This window comes from Salvelinus alpinus, chromosome 10, assembly GCF_045679555.1.
Source record: "Salvelinus alpinus chromosome 10, SLU_Salpinus.1, whole genome shotgun sequence".
NCBI classification, from domain to species: domain Eukaryota; kingdom Metazoa; phylum Chordata; class Actinopteri; order Salmoniformes; family Salmonidae; genus Salvelinus; species Salvelinus alpinus.
In genome coordinates this window covers 55,043,525-55,063,801 of record NC_092095.1, presented here as the reverse complement: position 1 = coordinate 55,063,801, position 20,277 = coordinate 55,043,525, and the positions used below count along the sequence as shown (strand labels likewise).

General features: G+C 46.3%; 1 protein-coding gene across 2 annotated transcripts in view; it reads right to left on the bottom strand.

Moving 5' to 3' along the window:
- Positions 1 to 3,831: 3,831 nt before the first annotated feature.
- LOC139532272 (sodium channel protein type 2 subunit alpha-like) overlaps positions 3,832 to 20,277 on the bottom strand; it is a 42,634-nt gene continuing 26,188 nt past the window's right edge. For both annotated transcript variants that reach the window (XM_071329680.1, XM_071329679.1), the window contains exons 18-27: positions 11,595 to 11,730; positions 11,071 to 11,225; positions 10,445 to 10,618; positions 9,848 to 9,970; positions 8,647 to 8,922; positions 7,776 to 7,829; positions 7,406 to 7,543; positions 6,803 to 6,907; positions 6,281 to 6,551; positions 3,832 to 6,157 (exon numbers count right to left, since the gene is read on the bottom strand). In XM_071329680.1, the coding sequence (XP_071185781.1) occupies positions 4,956 to 6,157; positions 6,281 to 6,551; positions 6,803 to 6,907; positions 7,406 to 7,543; positions 7,776 to 7,829; positions 8,647 to 8,922; positions 9,848 to 9,970; positions 10,445 to 10,618; positions 11,071 to 11,225; positions 11,595 to 11,730 (2,634 nt within the window). In that variant the 3' untranslated portion in view covers positions 3,832 to 4,955. The remainder of the gene's footprint in view (positions 6,158 to 6,280; positions 6,552 to 6,802; positions 6,908 to 7,405; positions 7,544 to 7,775; positions 7,830 to 8,646; positions 8,923 to 9,847; positions 9,971 to 10,444; positions 10,619 to 11,070; positions 11,226 to 11,594; positions 11,731 to 20,277) is intronic.

Genomic DNA, 20,277 nt, shown 5'->3' with positions numbered 1-20,277 from the left:
TAACCAATGGAACAATTGTGTCCCTTGTCAATCATTTTGGTTACGGATTATTATGACCTTGAAATTTTGTCAAGATGAATCATACATATCAGTAATGTATTGTTGTAATTATTAGGAAGACAAAATGTACACCCTAAACATAAAATATGGCTGTTTCAGTTTATTTTGAAAAAGTCTTTGTCAACACCCATTTTCCAGTTCCAAATGTAGCCTCTGAAATCCCCAGAGAAAACCAGTGCCATGTTGACTGTCTCGCCCCACAGAGTCAGAGTGAGATGGATTCTCCGGAATGTGTCTGTTTCCCAGGGTAACACATAGCTAAGACTGCTGTCTTGCGCTCAAGACCTCTACATTATGTAAGGAATTTGAGGAGTTCTTTCAGTAATGTCTCAGAAACTGATTATTCCAGGATATACAGTGCCTTCGGAAAGTATTCAGACGCCTTGACTCCACATTTTGTTAGGTTACAGCCTTATTCTAAAATGTATTAAACTGTTTTCCCCATCAACCTACACACAATACCCCATAATGACAAAGAAAAACAGTTCTTTAGGCTCCGTCTGGGCCACTCAAGAACATTCAGAGAGTTGTCCCGAAGTCACTCCTGCGTTGTCTTGGCTGTGTGCTTAGGGTTGTTGTCCTGTTGGAAGCTGAACCTTTGCCCCCAGTCTGAGGTCCTGAGCGCTCTGGAGCAAGTTTTCATCTTTTTTCACCGTTCATCTTTCCCTCGATCCTGACTAGTCTCCCAGTCCCTGCCGCTGAAAAACATCCCCACAGCATGATGCTGCCACCACCATGCTTCACCGTAGGGATGGTGCCAGGTCTTCTCCAGACGTGATGCTTGGCATTCAGGCCAAAGAGTTGAATCTTGGTTTCATCAGACCAGAGAATCTTGTTTCTCATTGTTTGAGAGTCTTTAGGTGCATTTTGGCAAACTCCAAGTGGGCTGTCATGTGCCTTTTACTTTCGAGTGGCTTCTGTCTGGCCACTCTACCATAAAGGCGTGATTGGTGGAGTGCTGCAGAGATGGTTCTGGAAGGTTCTCCCATCTCCACAGAGGAACTCTAGAGCTCTGTCAGTGACCATCAGGTTCTTAGTCACCTCCCTGACCAAGGCCCTTCTCCACGATTGCTCAGTTTGGCCGGGCGGCCAGCTCTAGGAAGAGTCTTGGTGGTTCCACACTTCTTCCATTTAAGAATGATCGATGCCACTGTGTTGTTGGAGACCTTCAATGCTGCAGAAATTGTTTGGTACCCTTCCTCAGATCTGTGCCTGAACATAATCCTGTCTCGGAGGTCTACTGACAATTCCTTCGACCTCATGGCTTGGTTTTACTCTGACATGCACTGTCAACTGTGGGACCTTATATAGACAGGTGTGTACCTTTCCAAATCAAGCCCAGTCAATTGAATTTACCACAGGTGGACGCCAATCAAGTGTAGAAACATCTCAAGGATGATCAATGGAAACAGGAGTCTCATAGCAAAGGGTCTGAATACTTATGTAAATAAGGTATTTCACTTTGTTTAATATATTTTAATATATAAACATTTCTATGAACCTTTATCATTATGGGGTATTGTGTGCAGATAGCTGAGGATTTTTTGTTTGATTAATACATTTTAGAATAAAGGCTGTATGTGGAAAAAGTCAAGGGGTCCGAATACTTTCTGAAGGCACTGTATGTATTGTTATTTAGTATAAAGTCAGTTATCGCTAATACAATTCTGTTCTTGTTGATACCTTCGAAAGTAGTGATTGTAATGATTTGAGAAATATTCAGAAAATACATTAGGAACAAGGTCTTAGGTTTAAACTGACTGTCAGATCAGTCAGTCTACTCTGGTGTTCTTGAGATGTCAGCCCTGTGCTATACCTCTACACCTGGATAGTTGACAACAGGTTTAATCATGTCTAAATCATGGCTTAATGAGGAGTTCAGTAACAACATTGAAATGATCATTATTACATTAATGAAAATATTATTAAAATGACATAATACAAATACAATAAATGATAATAGGTTATACGGTTTGACTCAATGGAACTTGATGACAAAACCAAAATTCCCTTGCTATGGGGGGGATGTTTATTGCCCCTTTGTGCTGTTGCTGAGCAACTATTTCTAGGTAATCATGGAAATTATTCTCAAGAGTTCAGACATAATAACCTACTATAATGACATAATTTGAGTACTTAATTGAGCGCATAAGTTCAGCCTACTGCGTGATTTGAGCCAGTCAACAAGCACTCATAGAACATGTTTACTGAAAATCTCCTTGAAATCAGCCAGAAGTGCTAGCCAGACTGGTCGTGCGTCTCCCCACCTCTAGGTGGAGCCACTGACCTTATTTTGCAGGGAGTCCTCTCTTTGGTGGCAGGCAGGTTAGGGTATAAAGTGGTCCTGTCTTCCCACCTCACACAGGCTAATCTGTTCCTGTATGGGGACCTTGTCATGGCTTATTGCCTATGGGTGTGTATTAAACTAACATTTACTCAAACAGACCCCCACTACAGCAGGTGCTGAGCCCACAAAGGACTTGTATGGATTAAAGCACAGGGATATGAAGGCAGTTCATCGATACGATGCATATGCTGTAATATTGTACAGTTCAACAAGTGTATTCCATGGCTTCTAATCATGGTGTTTTTTTCTGATGCAGGGAAGGAGGGAAGGACAGGGGTTGGGAAGGGTATGCCTGCTCGCAGTAAGGTATTGTGGGTAGGCAGTTGGGAGACACTACTGATCAATCAAAAGCGGGGGAGCTGTGATGTAAGGTTGCCAAGCAACAGCAGGGGAGTATCTGGCGGCAGGTTCAGCAAAGTGTTTTGAGGCGGTAAGGGTGGGGGTAATCTCAATCTCTCTCCCTCTGTATACAGCTGATATATGTCTCCCTGCTGCCTATTGACTATTCAACATTCTAACAATAGATTGCATAACGCAACAGTTTAATCTGATTGAAAATATTCTGTGTACAAAGTATGCTTTCCAAAATCGGTTTTATTTTGGAAATCTTGATTTTGTGTTTTGTGGTCACATCTTTGGTTCTAGCAAAAATGTCACTCATCACACATTTGCAAATGTATATACATTTCAGTGTAACATGAAATTCAACCACATGGATGATCCCGTCAACCAAATATCCAGCAATCGTCATACTTTCTGATAGAGCATAGCTTAAAAGAGGAAGGTAACAGGTGTGTTCTTTATTCTTTTGAATGTTTTAATTCATGTTAGCAGATGAACTGATACTAGTCCTGACCTGCATGCCCTTCACTAACATACTAGCTGAAGGGAAAATGGCTGCCGATTGCTTTGTTTCATATCTACAGAAATGTGGACCATACAACTGTTTCATGTGTCAATGTGTGCAGATTGTAAAACAAGTTGTAGAAAAATGGCAACCTAAAAGTTACTTTTAAAAGCAACAGTAGCTACAGTAGAAGTGCTATTTATAATACTTGTAATACAAGTAAACCGTAGATCCCAGTCACACACACTTTCACGCACACACACGCGCGTGCCCGCACGGACGCACACACACGTGTTTGCGCACACACACACATATGCTCACATAATACCCATTGGGGGGTGGCCATGAAAAGATCAAAAGTGCTCTTACATCAAATGGAAGTGTTATGCAAACTGTGGGTCCATATAGTACACCATACTATTTATAAATCGAACCAAATCACTATGTTGAAAGAATCAGGCTTTGAATTCAAATAATGAATGAACTATGAGTACAGTGTGCAGTACAGACGAGTGCTAAACTCAACGCCAGGTGTCATATGCACATATTATAATGGAGTTAGACATCTTTGGAAAAAGACCATCAATGTGTTCCCTTTATTATATTTTTGTTAGTCATCTTTCTTTACAAGAGTGCTTCGACAGAAACAAGGAGTGGAGAGAGAGAGAGAGAGAGATATTGAAATACATCTGTCGGACACATTGCTTTATGACAATGAATGTCTACGAAAATGAAGATCTCATTGAATCCCTCTCAATGAATCTGTTGACATACATTCAGGATCTCTGTGTCCGTGGGCATGTTCATAGAAACAGCGAGGGGAGAACAACAGCAATTCATATAGATGTACAAGATATATCTTTACCAAGTGTCACCGATGATAGGTTGTGGAATTAAGCTTGTGCATAATGTAACGTTCACGTGATGAGGAACCTTGCCTGAGACCTGAAGACCTGGGTTAGCTCCCCGAGCTAAGTCTCAGACCTTACCTCAGCGGGCTAGCACAGTCTTGTGGTGTGCAGGAGACCCGGTTAGTTACATATACAGTACCTATGCTTATTCCCAGAGGGATACATGAAAACTGCTGCCTGAGAACAAATAGTTCTGGGAGTAACAAAACGTATGTGGCATTAGTGTTGGAACATGGATTTGTTTAGTCGCTGAGTTTTGCTGTACATGGTGTTTTTACAACCGTGAAAAGCAGTGGACACATTCTCACAATTACACGATAAAACATTCCTTACCATTAACAAAAATGAAATTATACTAAAATGCAAGAACCTTAAGTAACACGGCGATCGTTATTCAAGACACTGGATGTATAATGGTAGCAGCAGCACTAGCTACAGAAAACTTCACAGTATACTCATGTGTGTCAGATAGTAACACTCTACAGAAAATCACAAGCGGTTTCGCAATGGCTTTTTGAGTTGCCGTCTTTCACTTACTCCTGGCAGTGATACATAACAATAATCTTCCCCTGCCTTGTTACTATGTAACCCCCTGGAACAGTCCCCTTAAATGGCTCCAATCCTGCTCTCAGGCCTCAGCCTTAGCTAGCTACACATCAGTTTGGCCTAGCACCCAACACCACCACACCCCCTCCACCAAGACATTAGCATACATCGGTCCTCCAAATCTGTAAACACGTTTTTCTTCAAAGCGAACGTCTTAGTACTCATCATTTGTCCTTTTGTTCGCTTATTTATTTTGCTCTCTCAGATCTTTGTCTCTGTTCTCTTTCTCCCTCTTTTCTTTCTCATATTGGTCCTTTTCCAAATTTGTGGCACTGTTGTACGAAGGCAGCGAGGCGGTGGAGGGCGTCATGTCCGTTTTCTCAGTGAGGGTGGAGTTGTCCGCGGACTGTCCTATCACCAGCACCTCCTTGTCCTCCAGCTCATACATCACACTGCCTTTAGGCTGCTTCTTGTAGAGCTCTGCTGCTTTCTTCAGAGCGAGTCGGGCCAGGTAGCGCCTGAATGACCTCTGGATCACCAAGGCAGACATGTCTTCCTGCTTGCGCCGCAGGGTACTGGTGATGGGTTCATAGGAGACTTTGGAGGGGTTGGAGGCCATGAAGCGCTCCTCCATCTGGCCCCGGAGGAGGTCCAAGCCTTCACCCTCTCCCAGGACACGCTTGGTGAAGGCAAACAGGATGTCAAGGCAGTGGATGCGCTCCCCGCTGACCATGGGCAGATCCATTTTGATCAGCTGGATGTGGTTGGGCTTGGCCATTCGCAGCGGCGGGTCCAACGCGTCTGCAAAGTCCGACAGCTTGTGGTACTCCACGAACTGCGTGGCGTCCGGGTCGAAGCGCTCCCACACCTCATAGAACATCTCAAAGTCGTCCTCGCTCAGCGGCTCGGCCGACTCCTCGGTGGCCACGCTGAAGTTCTCGAGGATGACGGCGATGTACATGTTGACCACGATGAGGAAACAGATGATGATGTAGCTGACGAAGAAGAACATGGCCACTGGCGGGTTGCCGCAGTTTCCCCGGTACAAGGTGCCTGGGTGCTCCATCTGGCTGTCACAGTCGGGCTCCTTCTTGTTGAGAATGGGCGCCAGGAGGCCGTCCCAGCCCGCCGACGTGGTGATCTGGAACAGGCAGAGCATGCTGTTGCCGAACGTCTCGAAGTTGAACATGTCGTCGATTCCCGCCTCGTGCTTGACGTAGGCGAAGTTGGACATGCCGAAGATGGCGTAGATGAACATGACCAGGAAGAGCAGGAGGCCAATGTTAAACAGGGCAGGAAGTGACATCATCAAGGCGAACAAAAGCGTCCGGATGCCCTTAGCGCCCTTGATGAGACGGAGGATGCGGCCGATTCTGGCAAGTCGGATGACTCGGAATAACGTTGGGGAAACAAAGTACTTCTCAATCAATTCTGATAAAAACATACCTGTAAGGACAGAGACAAAAACCACACCAATTAAACACATACAATTTCTCGGTTACAGCTCCAAACATTTATTCTGAATGCTACATTTCGATTCAAAAGACTATGAAGAGTCAGGGTTCTTACCTACGATTGAAAGGATGACAACGACAAAGTCAAACACGTTCCAGCCAACTGTGAAGTAGTAATGGCGGAGGGATATAATTTTGAGCGTACACTCCCCAGTAAAGAGCACTATAAAGACAAAGTTAATCCAGTGGAGGATATTTTCCCTCTCTGGTGTCTGGTCGTCCTCTTCCACCATCATAGTGACCATGTTCAGGCAGATGAGGATCATGATGACAATGTCAAAAGCCTGCTTCGTTACGAAGTCAAACACACAGCCTTGGAATGCATTCTAGAATGGAAAGACAGATGAAGGGAGAGAGAAAAACAGAGAGTGGTAGAGAGCGATAGAAATATATATATATTTAATCATCATTACTGTGAGAATTCAAAATAAATGTTGATTTACATTTTTTGTTATTTTGCTTTCTCAAAGCAAATATTCATTCTTAAATATTAATTCTTAATCAGTCTTAAATATTGAGCTACTGCTTGGTTGAATGGTTATTGTAATATCAATAGATGGCAATATCAGTGTCAAACCGTTGGCCTGGGAATAGGCTTCTGGGGTTTCTTGGAGCCGAGCTTCTTCATGGCATTGTAGTATTTCTTCTGTTCCTCTGTCATGAAGATGTCCTGACCTCCAAAGTATAGGGAACAATACAAAACCTGGTAAAAAGCTAACACACGTACACCCAGAGCGTCTCTCTCTCTCTCTCAAGTTTCTTTCAGTCATTGTTAGCTCAGGGCTAGGCGCGCTTTTCCGATCTCTCTCTCTCATCCCTCTCCTCTCGATATCTCTCAGGCTATTTTACGCTCTCTCCTCTTCCTCCTTGACCTGTCTTTCTTTTTCTCTTGTCTCCTCTGTCTCTGTATCACGGAGACTGCATTCACAGTGTTAGCTCTCTTAACGACTGGAAGGTGAATGTGTGTGTGTGTGTGTGTGTGTGTGTGTGTGTGTGTGTGTGTGTGTGTGTGTGTGTGTGTGTGTGTGTGTGTGTGTGTCTGTGTGTGTGTGTGTGTGTGTGTGTAACTCGTATGCCTGCTGTATTTAGAATAATCTCTCAGCTAGCAGCAGGTTTGACAAAACACTGAGCTATCGATATCGCAGTGTATACGAACACCTGGTCACTACAGAATACGTATCTTTTTCTTCTGTTGGTTGAAGTTGTCAATGATGACACCAATGAAGAGGTTGAGAGTGAAGAAGGAGCCAAAGATGATGAAGATGACAAAGTACAGATACATGTAGAGGTTCTGTTCATATTGGGGCTGAAGTTCCACCTGAAACACAAACAAGAAAGATATACAGCAAAATGTTTCATCATTGCACATATTCAAGTCAAACCCTTATTTACAGGACATTCCTAAGGGAATAAACATTTTTTTTACGAAAGCCATAAAAACACCAACATTCCAATAAAAAAATGTCAACTCAAAACCTTAAATACAAGAGTCAACCGGACTTTAAACTGTCAGCCATTCTCCATGACCCGAGCCCCAAAGAAACACGTACATTACGAGAGTCCACAGCTGCGTACATGATGTCCATCCAACCTTTAAACGTTGCCTAGGAGCAGAGAACAGAATGAATTACTCTCCGAGGGGTCACTCTCAAGTGGTTACTTACATCTGACTTCCCTGTTCCTTTGCTGCAGCCTTGCAGTCAGGCTCCGCTCCACTACTTTTGGTTAAGGAGAGCTATTTTGGTAGCAGGTAGAAAATATTAAATGAACACTGTTCCTTTGCTGCAGCCTTGGAGTCAGGCTCCGCTCCACTACTTTTGGTTAAGGAGAGCTATTTTGGTAGCAGGTAGAAAATATTAAATGAACACTCTGTGAAAGGTGCTAAGCTATGTCTCAAACAAAAAATACTCTACACTGATTTAAAAGCACAAAAGTGGCATAAAAGGTCAAAAACAAGACTGCCACACAGACATAAGGTATATACACTGAGTGTACAAAACATCAGGACCACCTTCCTAATATTGAGTTGCATCCCCCTTTGCCCCCAGAACAGCCTCAATTTGTCGGGGCAAGGTGTCGAAAGCATTCCACAGGGATGCTGGCCCATTTTGACTCCAATGCTTCCCACAGTTGTGTCAAAATTGGCTGGATGTCCTTCGGATGGTGGACCATTCTTGATACACACGAGAAACTGTTGAGGGTGAAAAATCCAGCAGCGTTGCAGTTCTTGACACACTCAAATTCATCTGATCAGTCTATGTCATGGAAAGTGCAGGTTTTCCTAATGTTTTGTTCACTCAGTGTAAATGAACATTATATATGCACATTTCATAATAACTACACTTTTAAACCAGATTTAAAGCATAATCTTCCTGAACGCCAACAGACAACTGACCATGTCCTCATGCCTGTCCCACTCACCACTTGCAACAAGGCCAAGTACCCGGCCCCGACATTATCAAAGTTGATCTTGACATTCTTCCATCGGGCGCTGTCATTGGCCAGGGCCAGACAGTCGCTCTTGTTGTTGACCACCTCGATGGGAAAGGTCTCGTCGTTGGTGGTGTTGACGCAGTAGTAGTACTTCCCTGCGAACAGGTTGACGCCCATGATGCTGAAGATGAGCCAGAAGATGAGGCACACCAGCAGCACGTTCATGATGGACGGAATGGCACCCAGGAGGGCGTTCACCACCACCTGTCAATCAAAGATGACACGGTTAGAGGGCTCGATCAAAGCGGTTCTCTGCGGTTTCTCTGGATAGGACTAGAAAGTAATGTGACAATGTGTTGAGTGAGATAAAGTCGAAGCTGAAATGCACACTCTTGTTACTCAAGAAAACATGTATTTCTAGGCTTATCCAAGAATCCTGGTTACCATAGATAATAACATATGCAATAATAATATAATAACGTATAGGGAGGGTGAATAGCGGTGGTAATATTTAAATATTGTGTTAGGTTAAGGAACACATGAGAATATGTGTACAGTATTTTCACTATGTTATTTTTAGTACAAAGCATGTTACGAGCACTACCACAAGAGTTTGACAGTTAACTATTTAAGGAAAGGAAAAGGAAGGAAATGCTCTTTCAAAGGAGTGGCGACAGAGCACATTTAACCACTCAAAGTTAAAAAGCAAAACAGAAAAAACCTTAGAAGAGTCAGGATGAAGTCACAACAGTGTTTACTGTAAATGAAAAGACACACAAAGAAAATAATTACACATCAAAAGGCCCCACACAAGCAACATCGAGGCAGAGCAATGTTAGAATCTATCGACACAATGTGGAGAAAGTCATGCAGATACACACGAGAGACATATCTCGAAATCTAGTTCTGTACACGGGCATGCGCCCATTTAAAATACATCACTGGTGTCTATTTTCCTCCTTCTAGAAGCCTCAGCCATTTAAAAAGGACTGTGGCTAAGAATGCTACAAGATGTCAAATGTAACAAGGCATTCGTCTCCTAAAATAAGTTACATTTAGTTATGACATTTAGTTATTTTCAAAAGACTCAATCGCAGTGGACTTTATCATAACAAATATCCTAAAAGCTGCTTGAGAGGCTCTTTCTGATTGCAGTTCAGCACGAAACATGTTCTCCAGTAACCCTTACCCTCATGCCCTCGAACCGTGACAAGGCCCTCAGGGGTCTTAAGGCCCGCAGTGTTCGTAGGGATTTAATGGCACTCAGCTCAGAGTAGCCTAACGCATTGGCTACCAAGCTCACCAGAGACACCTGAGAGAGAGAGAGATGGAGAGAGAGAGAGATGGAGAGAGAGAAAGAAAAACAGAGAGAGAGAAAAACAAAGAGAGAGAGAGAGAGAGAGAGAGAGAGAGAGAGAGAGAGAGAGAGAAAGAAAAAAAAAAAGAAAGAGAGAGAGAGAGAGAGAGAGAGAGAGAGAGAGAGAGAGAGAGAGAGAGAGAGAGAGAGAAAGAAAAAAACAGAGAGAGAGAGAGCGAGAGAGAGAGAGAGAGAGAAATAAGCAATGTCAGGAGAGACATTTGCAGAAGGAGAACTATGTGTGGTACATGGGTAAAAAATGTTATGGAATTTCCATTCATTCCAATTGGTAAATGTATAATCACAAAATTAATCAAATCACTTTAAATTGCTATCCAAAGCTTAGATTTGAATTAATCTGCTGACAAAGCGTGTTCAAGGTCATCGCGTGTGCACGGAGTTCGGAATACAACTCCAGCAAATACATACATCAACAATGAGGAAGTCCAGCCAACACCAGGCGTTGGTGAAGTACTTCTTGAATCCATAGGCCACCCACTTCAGCAGCATCTCCAGGATGAAGATATAGGTGAAGACTTTGTCTGCGTACTCCAGCACAATTTTAATGGTCTTCCGCTGTTCTATGTAAATGTCTTCAAACGCCTACACAGAGACAAACGAGAAATCAAGCATCAGATAGTTGATAGTGCCTGAGGTCTGGGCTAAGGTCATGTTTGTCAAGTGTTTTGAGTCACATAGTTTTTTGTTTTTTTTGGTAAATTGTAGGGCTCTGAGTTTTTTCTGAACCACAAGACATGACCAGGAAATACTCTGGGCCCTAGTTATGCATATGGATCAGAGTTTTCCCTGTCCGGACCCAACCCTACTGATGAGTACATTCTGACCAATCAACGTTTCAGTTTTCACTTCAAAACAGAAGTGTCAGGCTAACCAAGAAGCCATAAAGCTCATCTTCACTCTACATCAAAGTAAGCAGACTGTAATTATTTGACACTCACATTGTGATGTAAAGACAACTAGAGCACACGTTTACTTGACTTTTCTTAAAGGAGCGGTACAACATTACACAGGCCAGGTGAGCAGCAGCCACTCACCAGAGCGCCACTGCTGAGCAGGATCATGAAAATGATTAAGGTCTCGAACCAGTTGTGTTCCACGATGATGAAGCACGTCTTCCTCAAGGTCCACCACATCTTCCACTTGCCCTCCTCAACGTTCACCTGGCAACACTGGAACCTGAGCACACAGCCTGGGAGAGACAGAGAGAAACAGAGAGAGAGAGAGAGAGAGAGACAGAGAGAGACAGAGAAAGAGAGAGAGAGAGAAAGAGAGAGAGAGAGAGAGAGAGAGAGAAAGAGAGAGAGAGAGAAGATAAAATAATGCCTTGTCCTTGCCCGAAAGAAACTTCTCCTCACATTTTTCAAACAGTTTCCCCCCCTATCAGAGCTCGGAATTCCCTCTAGACTACTTCTGATGTGTGAAAGGACAAAGTATGTCAAAGATAAAACATTTGTCTCTGTCAGTCTCTCTCAAACCTTCCTCTCGCCAGTCCCTCTCTCCCTTACCCCCCTTTCCCTCCTTCTTCCCCGTCCTCTCCCCCAGCCCCTCCCTCCCTCACCATCAGTGAAGCAGTTCTCTGGGTCCTCTGACTCCTCGTCCTCCAGCTCCACTGACTCAGCTCCATCCCCCGGGGGACCGATATCCACCGAGCTGCCCTCCGATGAGATAAGGTACTGGGGCTCTATAGGTAGCTTCTGCGGGGGGGGGGGGGGGGGACACAACCTTCTGAGCTACTAGAGATCTTGAGATTCTTGTAATGGTACATTCTCCATTGTCATGGACTGTAACAGTACAGTAGTCTCACCAGATTCTTTGATCTGGACTGGAGACATGACTTTGGCTTAAATATAAACTCAGAGTTATACTCGTTTCATCATTATCATCATCATTACATGCAGGGTCGATCAAAAGTACCTACAGGCTTTGAGATCAGTTTGATCAGGGGAGATCCAATCACATTGTAGTATACAGCACCTGGTAGCAACAATACACGCTACAGGGAGAGGTTGGTGTTACAATGCACTGTGGGTATGTTTGATATCGGCTCAGACAGTCGAAGGGGGCATGCAGTATTCCAGTGCATTTCCAATCCTGAAATCGGAAAACAAGCAAGAGTGGGCTGACGGATTTTCATGTCCACTGAAAAATGACCCAGGATTTAGCATTTGATTGGCGGATAGCCCCATCGATCAAAAGACAATAACAAATCAATTCCCCCTCTTCCCTCCCTCCCCCAAAATACTCAACATTTTCCTCATTGACATGAAAACACATTTTTCCCAATCCTTAAAAAAGCACAAGCTTCGGTCTCTGTTTCGGTAAATAAATGGGTATTGCCACATTAGCTAACCAGCAAAAACCAGTACTGTGCACTGTTTACAAGACAGCATGTGGTCTGGAGCTATCATATAATAATAATATAATGAATACTAATATAACATTAGATGCATTGTGACCATGCTGCCCAGAAAACATACAGGGGAGATACAGCTAAATGGGGTACTCTAACAGGATTATCCACTGGAGACTAAGAGGAAATGTCCCTCCAAGAGGAAATAATGTTGGAGGGATCTCTGGGGCTGACTAGTAAAACTGTCACGACTTCCGCCGAAGTCGGCCCTTCTCCTTGTTCGGGTGGTGTTCGGCGGTCGACGTCACCGGCTTTCTAGTCACCACCGATCCATATTTCAGTTTCGTTTTGTTTTGTCTGTATCACACACACCTGGTTTCAATTCCCCCATCATGCTCCCTATTTAACCCTCTGGCATACATTTCTGTTCTGTCCGTGATTGTTTGTGTCGTTAGTGGTTGTTGTAGGTGCATGTTTGTTTGTGATTATTCCTATGTGGAATTTTGCGTGTATTTTGAGTAAACTCAACAAAACTTTTACTCAACACCTGTGTCCTGCGCCTGACTCCGCTACATATCTGCACACAATCGCTGACAGAATCACGGACCTTTCAAATGGAGTCAGCAGGTACAGCCAGCCCTTCTCTCCCAGTAGAGGAGCGCGTCCAACAGCACGCGACCATGTTACACAGTCTAGGGACAGCCATGGATCGCGTGCTGCAAACAATGGACAGATGGGAGAGAGGAGGTCTTCCGGTCAATCCTACCCCATCACCTCCACCCGTACCTCAACCTACACCGATGTCCACCCCTCCATCGTCAGGACCCAGTGAGATTCGGCTCTCGCTCCCAGGAGCGTATGACGGAACAGCTGCCGGGTGCCAGGGGTTCCTACTACAGCTGGAGCTCTACCTGGTGGCTGTTCAGCCGTCCCCTTCGGGACGCGAGAAAGTGGGCGCCCTCATCTCCTGCCTGACTGGTAAAGCCCTGGAGTGGGCCAACGCCATCTGGGGAAGGGAAGGCCAAACTCTGGATGACTATGAGGACTTCTCTCGCTGCTTCCGGGCAGTCTTTGATCATCCACCTGAAGGGAGAGCGGTGGGAGAGCGATTGTTCCATCTTAGACAGGGGATGAGGAGCGCTCAAGAGTTCGCACTGGACTTCAGAACTCTGCCAGCTGGTGCGGGATGGAATGAGCGGGCCCTGATCGATCACTACAGGTGTAGTTTACGAGAGGACGTTCGTAGGGAGCTGGCCTGCAGGGACACCACTCTCAACCTGGACCAGCTGGTGGACTTGTCTATCCGGCTGGATAACCTGTTGGCCTCCCGCGGACGTCTAGATCGGGGTCCGCCCGTTCCATTACCCAGCACCTTGGATCCAACACCGATGGAGTTGGGAGGGGCTGCTATGAAGGGGACCGGAGGGGGGACCATTCCCTGCACCAACTGTGGCCGCAGAGGGCACACTGCTGGTCGGTGCTGGGGTGTTTCTCCTGGAAGTCGAGGTAGCAGGCGGAGCACTGGTGGGTCATCCCAGGTGAGTAGGCACACAACTCACCCAGAGCCCCCTGTTGCACACATGTGGTTACCTATAGAATTTCCTGAGTTTTCCCCGCATCCCCAGCATAATGCGCTAGTAGATTCAGGCGCAGCTGGGAACTTTATTGACCGCTCCTTGGCACATAGATTAGGGATCCCTATTGTTCCTGTTGATGTTCCCTTCCCTGTACATGCCTTAGATAGTCGTCCTTTGGGGTCGGGGCTGATTGGGGAGGTCACAGCGCCCATCGCTATGAGAACGCAGGGGGATCACGAGGAGAGAATTAGTCTCTTCCTGATCGACTCTCCTGCGTTTCCTGTTGTGTTGGGTCTTCCCTGGTTGGCCTCTCATGATCCTATTATTTCGTGGCAACAGAGGGCTCTCAAGGGATGGTCCTGTCAGTGTTCAGGGAGGTGTGTAGATGTTTCCTTAGGTGCCTCTACGGTGGAAAGTCCAAACCAGGTTTCCACCATGCACATTCCCCCCGAATATGCCGTTTTGGCACTCGCCTTCTGTAAAAAGAAGGCAACTCAATTACCACCCCATCGACCGGGGGATTGTGCGATAGATCTCTTGGTAGACGCTGCACTTCCCAGGAGTCACGTGTATCCTCTGTCACAGGAGGAGACGGTGGCTATGGAGACATATGTTACCGAATCTCTGGGACAGGGATACATTCAGCCTTCCATCTCACCTGTCTCCTCAAGTTTTTTTTTTGTGAAGAAGAAGGATGGAGGTTTGCGCCCGTGTATTGATTATCGAGGTTTAAATAAGATCACGGTAAAATAAAGTTACCCGCTACCACTCATAGCCAGTATGACCGAGTCATTACACGGGGCGCGCTTCTTCACAAAATTGGACCTCAGGAGCGCTTACAACCTGGTGCGTATCAAGGCGGGAGATGAGTGGAAGACAGCATTTAGCACCACTTCTGGGCACTATGAGTACCTCGTCATGCTGTACGGGTTAATGAATGCTCCATCAGTCTTCCAATCCTTTGTAGATGAGATTTTCAGGGACCTGCACGGGCAGGGTGTAGTGGTGTATATAGATGACATTCTAATATACTCCGCTACACGAGCCGAGCATGTGTCCCTAGTGCGCAGGGTGCTTGGTCGACTGTTGGAGCATGACCTGTACGTCAAGGCTGAGAAATGTCTGTTCTTCCAACAGTCCATCTCCTTCCTAGGGTACCGCTTTTCAGCGTCAGGGGTAGAGATGGAGAATGACCGCATTTCAGCCGTGCGTAATTGGCCGACTCCAACCACGGTAAAGGAAGTGCAGCGGTTTTTAGGGTTTGCCAACTACTACCGGAGATTTAGCCGGGGTTTTGGTCAGGTAGCGGCTCCCATTACCTCACTGCTGAAGGGGGGACCGGTGCGACTGCAGTGGACAGCTGGGGCGGACAGGGCTTTTGGTCACCTGAAGGCTCTGTTTACCTCGGCTCCCGTGCTGGCTCATCCTGATCCCTCCTTAGCATTCATAGTTGAGGTGGACGCGTCCGAGGCAGGGATAGGGGCTGTGCTGTCTCAGCGCTCGGGTACGCCACTAAAGCTCCGCCCCTGTGCATTCTTTTCAAAGAAGCTCAGCCCGGCGGAGCGAAACTATGATGTGGGGGACCGGGAGTTGTTGGCTGTTGTCATGGCTCTGAAAGCGTGGAGACATTGGCTTGAGGGGGCTAGAGACCCTTTTCTCATTTGGACTGACCACCACAATCTGGAGTACATCCAGGCGGCGAGGAGAATGAACCCTCGCCAGGCAAGGTGGGCCATGTTTTTCACCCGTTTTGTTTTCACCCTTTCATACAAACCAGGTTCCCAGAACGTTAAGGCAGACGCACTGTCCCGGCTGTATGATACAGAGGAGCGGTCCACAGATCCCACTCCCATAATTCCAGCCTCTCGCCTGGTGGCACCGGTGGTGTGGGAGGTGGATGCGGACATCGAACGGGCGTCACGTGCAGAGCCCACTCCACCTGACTGTCCAGCTGGGCGTCTGCACGTTCCGTTTGATGTCCGCGATCGTTTGATCTGTTGGGCTCACACGTCACCCTCCTCTGGTCATCCTGGCATCGGTCGGACGGTGCGCTGCCTTGCTGGGAAGTACTGGTGGCCCACTTTAGCTAAGGACGTGAGGGTTTATGTTTCCTCCTGTTCGGTATGCGCACAGTGCAAGGCACCTAGACATCTGCCCAGAGGGAAATTACAACCCCTTCCCGTTCCACAGCGACCGTGGTCACACCTATCGGTGGATTTCGTGACGGATCTTCCCCCGTCGCGGGGTAACACCACGATCCTGGTCGTTATGGATCGGTTTTCTAAGTCCTGCCGTCTCCTTCCTTTGCCCGGTCTCCCTACGGCTCTACAAACTGCGGAGACCCTGTTCACCCACGTATTCCGGCACTACGGGGTGCCTGAGGATATAGTTTCTGATCGGGGTCCCCAATTTACATCTGGAGGGCGTTTATGGAACGCCTGGGGATCTCGGTCAGCCTTACCTCAGGTTTCCACCCCGAAAGTAACGGGCAGGTTGAAAGAGTCAACCAGGATGTGGGTAGGTTTCTGAGGTCCTATTGCCAGGACCGGCCGGGGGAGTGGGCGGTTTACATCCCCTGGGCGGAGATGGCCCAAAACTCCCTCCGCCACTCCTCTACCAACCTATCACCTTTTCAGTGTGTGCTGGGTTATCAGCCGGTCCTGGCACCATGGCATCAGAGCCAGATTGAGGCTCCTGCGGTGGATGAATGGTTTCGGCACTCAGAGGAGACATGGAACGTGCGGCTACAATGGGCCATCAGGAGGCAAAAGGCGAGTGCCGACCGCCACCGCAGTGAGGCCTGGAAGCTGGGTCTGCCTCTCGACCCGAAACCTGCCCCTTCACCTGCCCTGCCGGAAGCTGGGTCCGCGGTTTGTGGGGCCATTTATAGTCCTGAGGAGACTGAACAAGGTTTGTTATAGGTTACAACTCCCCCCTGATTATCACATTAACCCCTCGTTCCATGTGTCTCTCCTCAGGCCGGTGGTGGCTGGTCCGCTCCAGCAGTCTGAGGTGCGGGAGGTTCCTCCGCCCCCCTGGACATCGAGGGGGTCCCGGCGTATACCGTACGAGCCATCATGGACTCAAGGCGTCGGGCGAGGGGCCTTCAGTACCTCGTGGAGTGGGAGGGGTACGGCCCGGAGGAGAGATGCTGGGTACCGGTGGAGGACATTCTAGATCCTTCAATGTTACAAGAGTTTCACCGTCTCCACCCAGATCGCCCTGCACCTCGGGTCGTCCCCGAGGCCGGTGTCGGCGCGCTGCTGGAGCCGCGCGTCAAGGGGGGGGGTACTCTCACGACTTCCGCCGAAGTCGGCCCTTCTCCTTGTTCGGGTGGTGTTCGGCGGTCGACGTCACCGGCTTTCTAGTCACCACCGATCCATGTTTCAGTTTCGTTTTGTTTTGTCTGTATCACACACACCTGGTTTCAATTCCCCTATCATGCTCCCTATTTAACCCTCTGGCATACATTTCTGTTCTGTCCGTGATTGTTTGTGTCGTTAGTGGTTGTTGTAGGTGCATGTTTGTTTGTGATTATTCCTATGTGGAATTTTGCGTGTATTTTGAGTAAACTGTTGTTTTACTCAACACCTGTGTCCTGCGCCTGACTCCGCTACATATCTGCACACAATCGCTGACAAAAACTGTCCTTATTCTTTGCTATTGGCAGGATAATCATTGGATTATAATACACACTTGACATTAGAGCCCTGCAATCCATGCAAGTTATCCATAGTACAGTACTTGAGATATTTTTTTATATATAAATATTTAATCTACATGCCGATTGAGCTCCCGAGTGGTGCAGCGGTCCAAGGCACTGCATCTCAGTGCTACAGACCCTGGTTCGATTCCAGGCTGTATCACAACTGGCTGTGATTGGGAGTTCCATAGGGCGGCGCACAATTGGCCCAGCGTCGTTAGGGTTTGGCCGGTGTAGGCCGTCATTGTAAATAAGAATTTGTTCTTAACTGACTTGCCTAGTGAAATAAAAAATAAAAAAAGTGTTCTGTGTACTGTATGGTGAGAAGGCTTAGCTCTGTAGGTGGAATCCATGTCCTGTTTGCATTGGTAAAACATGGTGCAATGTTTAGGGAGTCTGGCTGGCTGGTAGACAGAGGAGTAACATGCCATCAATACTAGACAGTGCAGCAGGTCTGATTGCCGTGGGACCCAGCTAATACGTAGTGTGAACGATGGAAGCGTGCTACCCTACCCGCTCCACGTCCCTCCCGCCCCGAGATGCACAATGTTCCAGAAGGATCGGTGGTGCTCTCTCTCACACACATTATATCTCTCTCTCTCTCTCTCTCAAATACTATATATAAATTGAGAGTGCCCTCCTGACATGCTTTTGGAAGGCAATATGTAATTTGTGTCTTGATTTCACTTGGATGTTTGCTATAATTGCTGCATCAGTTCAGTATGAACTTTGCTGACTATGCAACCACTAATCTACCAGGGGTTCAAAGAGACTAATATTCAGACTCCAAAACATTCACTAGGTCTATACAGGGAGAACATGTAACCCTCGTGATTTTAACCTAAAGTACTTCGGGCAAAATTCATTTATTTCATCTTTGTCTTCCTCTCCTCCTTTTCTCTCTTCATCAATTCTCTGTTATTTTTTCTCAATCTTGGGGTGGTCAATGCCAATCACCTCCAAAATCAATCAATACAAACCAAGCAAGGAAACCAGAAGCAAAAACAAGTCACATGACTTCACCTATCAATTTGAAAAGTGGATGCAGCTCATTCATAATGGTGTTGAAACTACAAAAAAGCCTGGTGATCAAATTAGAAATAAAGATCTGAGATGAAGGGGGGATAGAAGAAAAGAAAGGCCAGGGACTACAACAGAGGAAAGCAGTTGGGGAGGGTAGTCAGGCAGAGAACAAAAGAATAGGCAATCCATTGAAAAAAATGCAAGATAAGTCTTGGTTGGTTCTGTAAAATGGCATAGGCAGTCTTCATGGTTAGTGCTATGTAGAATAAAATGGTCTTACAAGTCTCCTCTCTCTCACTGACAACCTTGTGAGCGTCTGTAACACAGCTGCAATAACAAACGGTGGGTTAAGCAAGGTAAAGTGATACAACCATGAGCCAGCTCATAATGTACAGTACAACCTCGATGTCTGTTTTCATCAATCAGCTGCAAGGCACATAAGGACACAGGTTATCCACAGAGAAACACTTTAGAAGACAAGGCTGATATAGAATAGGATTAAACAGTTTGTGAGGACGACAATTGACCTTGTACTGTTCGTAGCACAAAATCACACTCACACACACACGGTTTATGATCCCGTTCCCAAATAAATAGTCTAATTTGAAGCTATTATTTATAAGGGAGAAGGGGGATCAGCAGCTGGCATCTAATCCATATTTGTTGCATGGAGTCATGGCCAGAAACAGACCAGGCTAGCTTTCTCTAATAACTGAAGGAGTTGGCTGGGTGCAGGTTGGCCACACTTCTGTAGGTCTGGTCTGGAGATGGTCTGGAGATGTGGGGGCGGGGCTACAGACGCCAGAAGGCCCTCTTACCCTCCGAGCCTAACGTGACATTATGTCTTCGAAGCAGACACACATCTTATTTACAACATCTGCTCCAGAATGTCGTGTGTGTGTGTGTATGTGTTTGTGTGTGCGTGTGCGTGTGCGTGTGCGTGTGCGTGTGTGTGTGTAGGCCAGTGAGTGGGGTATTTTAAGTCCTTTATCTTTCTTCCGGCCTTAATTTACAGTCTATTAAACATGTCATAAAAATGTGGTTTATTTTAAAATCTCACTGGTGTGATTTCTAATGAAAGGGATTCAATGTGTGAGAAATGAGCCTCCACACACATCCGTGAGCCTCCACACACATCCGTGAGCCTCCACACACATCCGTGAACACCCACCCACACACACACACACTTCACTTCGCTTCACCCTTTGCAAGGACGCTGCTCTAAACAATTTCTTTCAACAAGCGCATATAATAGTGAAGACGTATTTGCCCGCCTGTATACTCAGTCAACCAGATAACACACACATCAGCCCATTATAGATATCTAATGAGAACATCCAGAAAATACCTGCTACTTGGGCCATAGGCCATTCTGAGTCATTATCTGTAGTCAATCATCGTCAAATGTCAAATGTATTTATAAAGCCCTTCTTATATCAGCTGACGTCACAAAGTGCTGTACAGAAACCAGGCCTAAAACCCCGAACAGCAAGCAATGCAGGTGTAGAAGCACCTACAGTGACTGTACTGTCCTCTCATGCTACGTCATTGTTTTGACGCCTAGGGCTTTATAACAGTACACTACAAC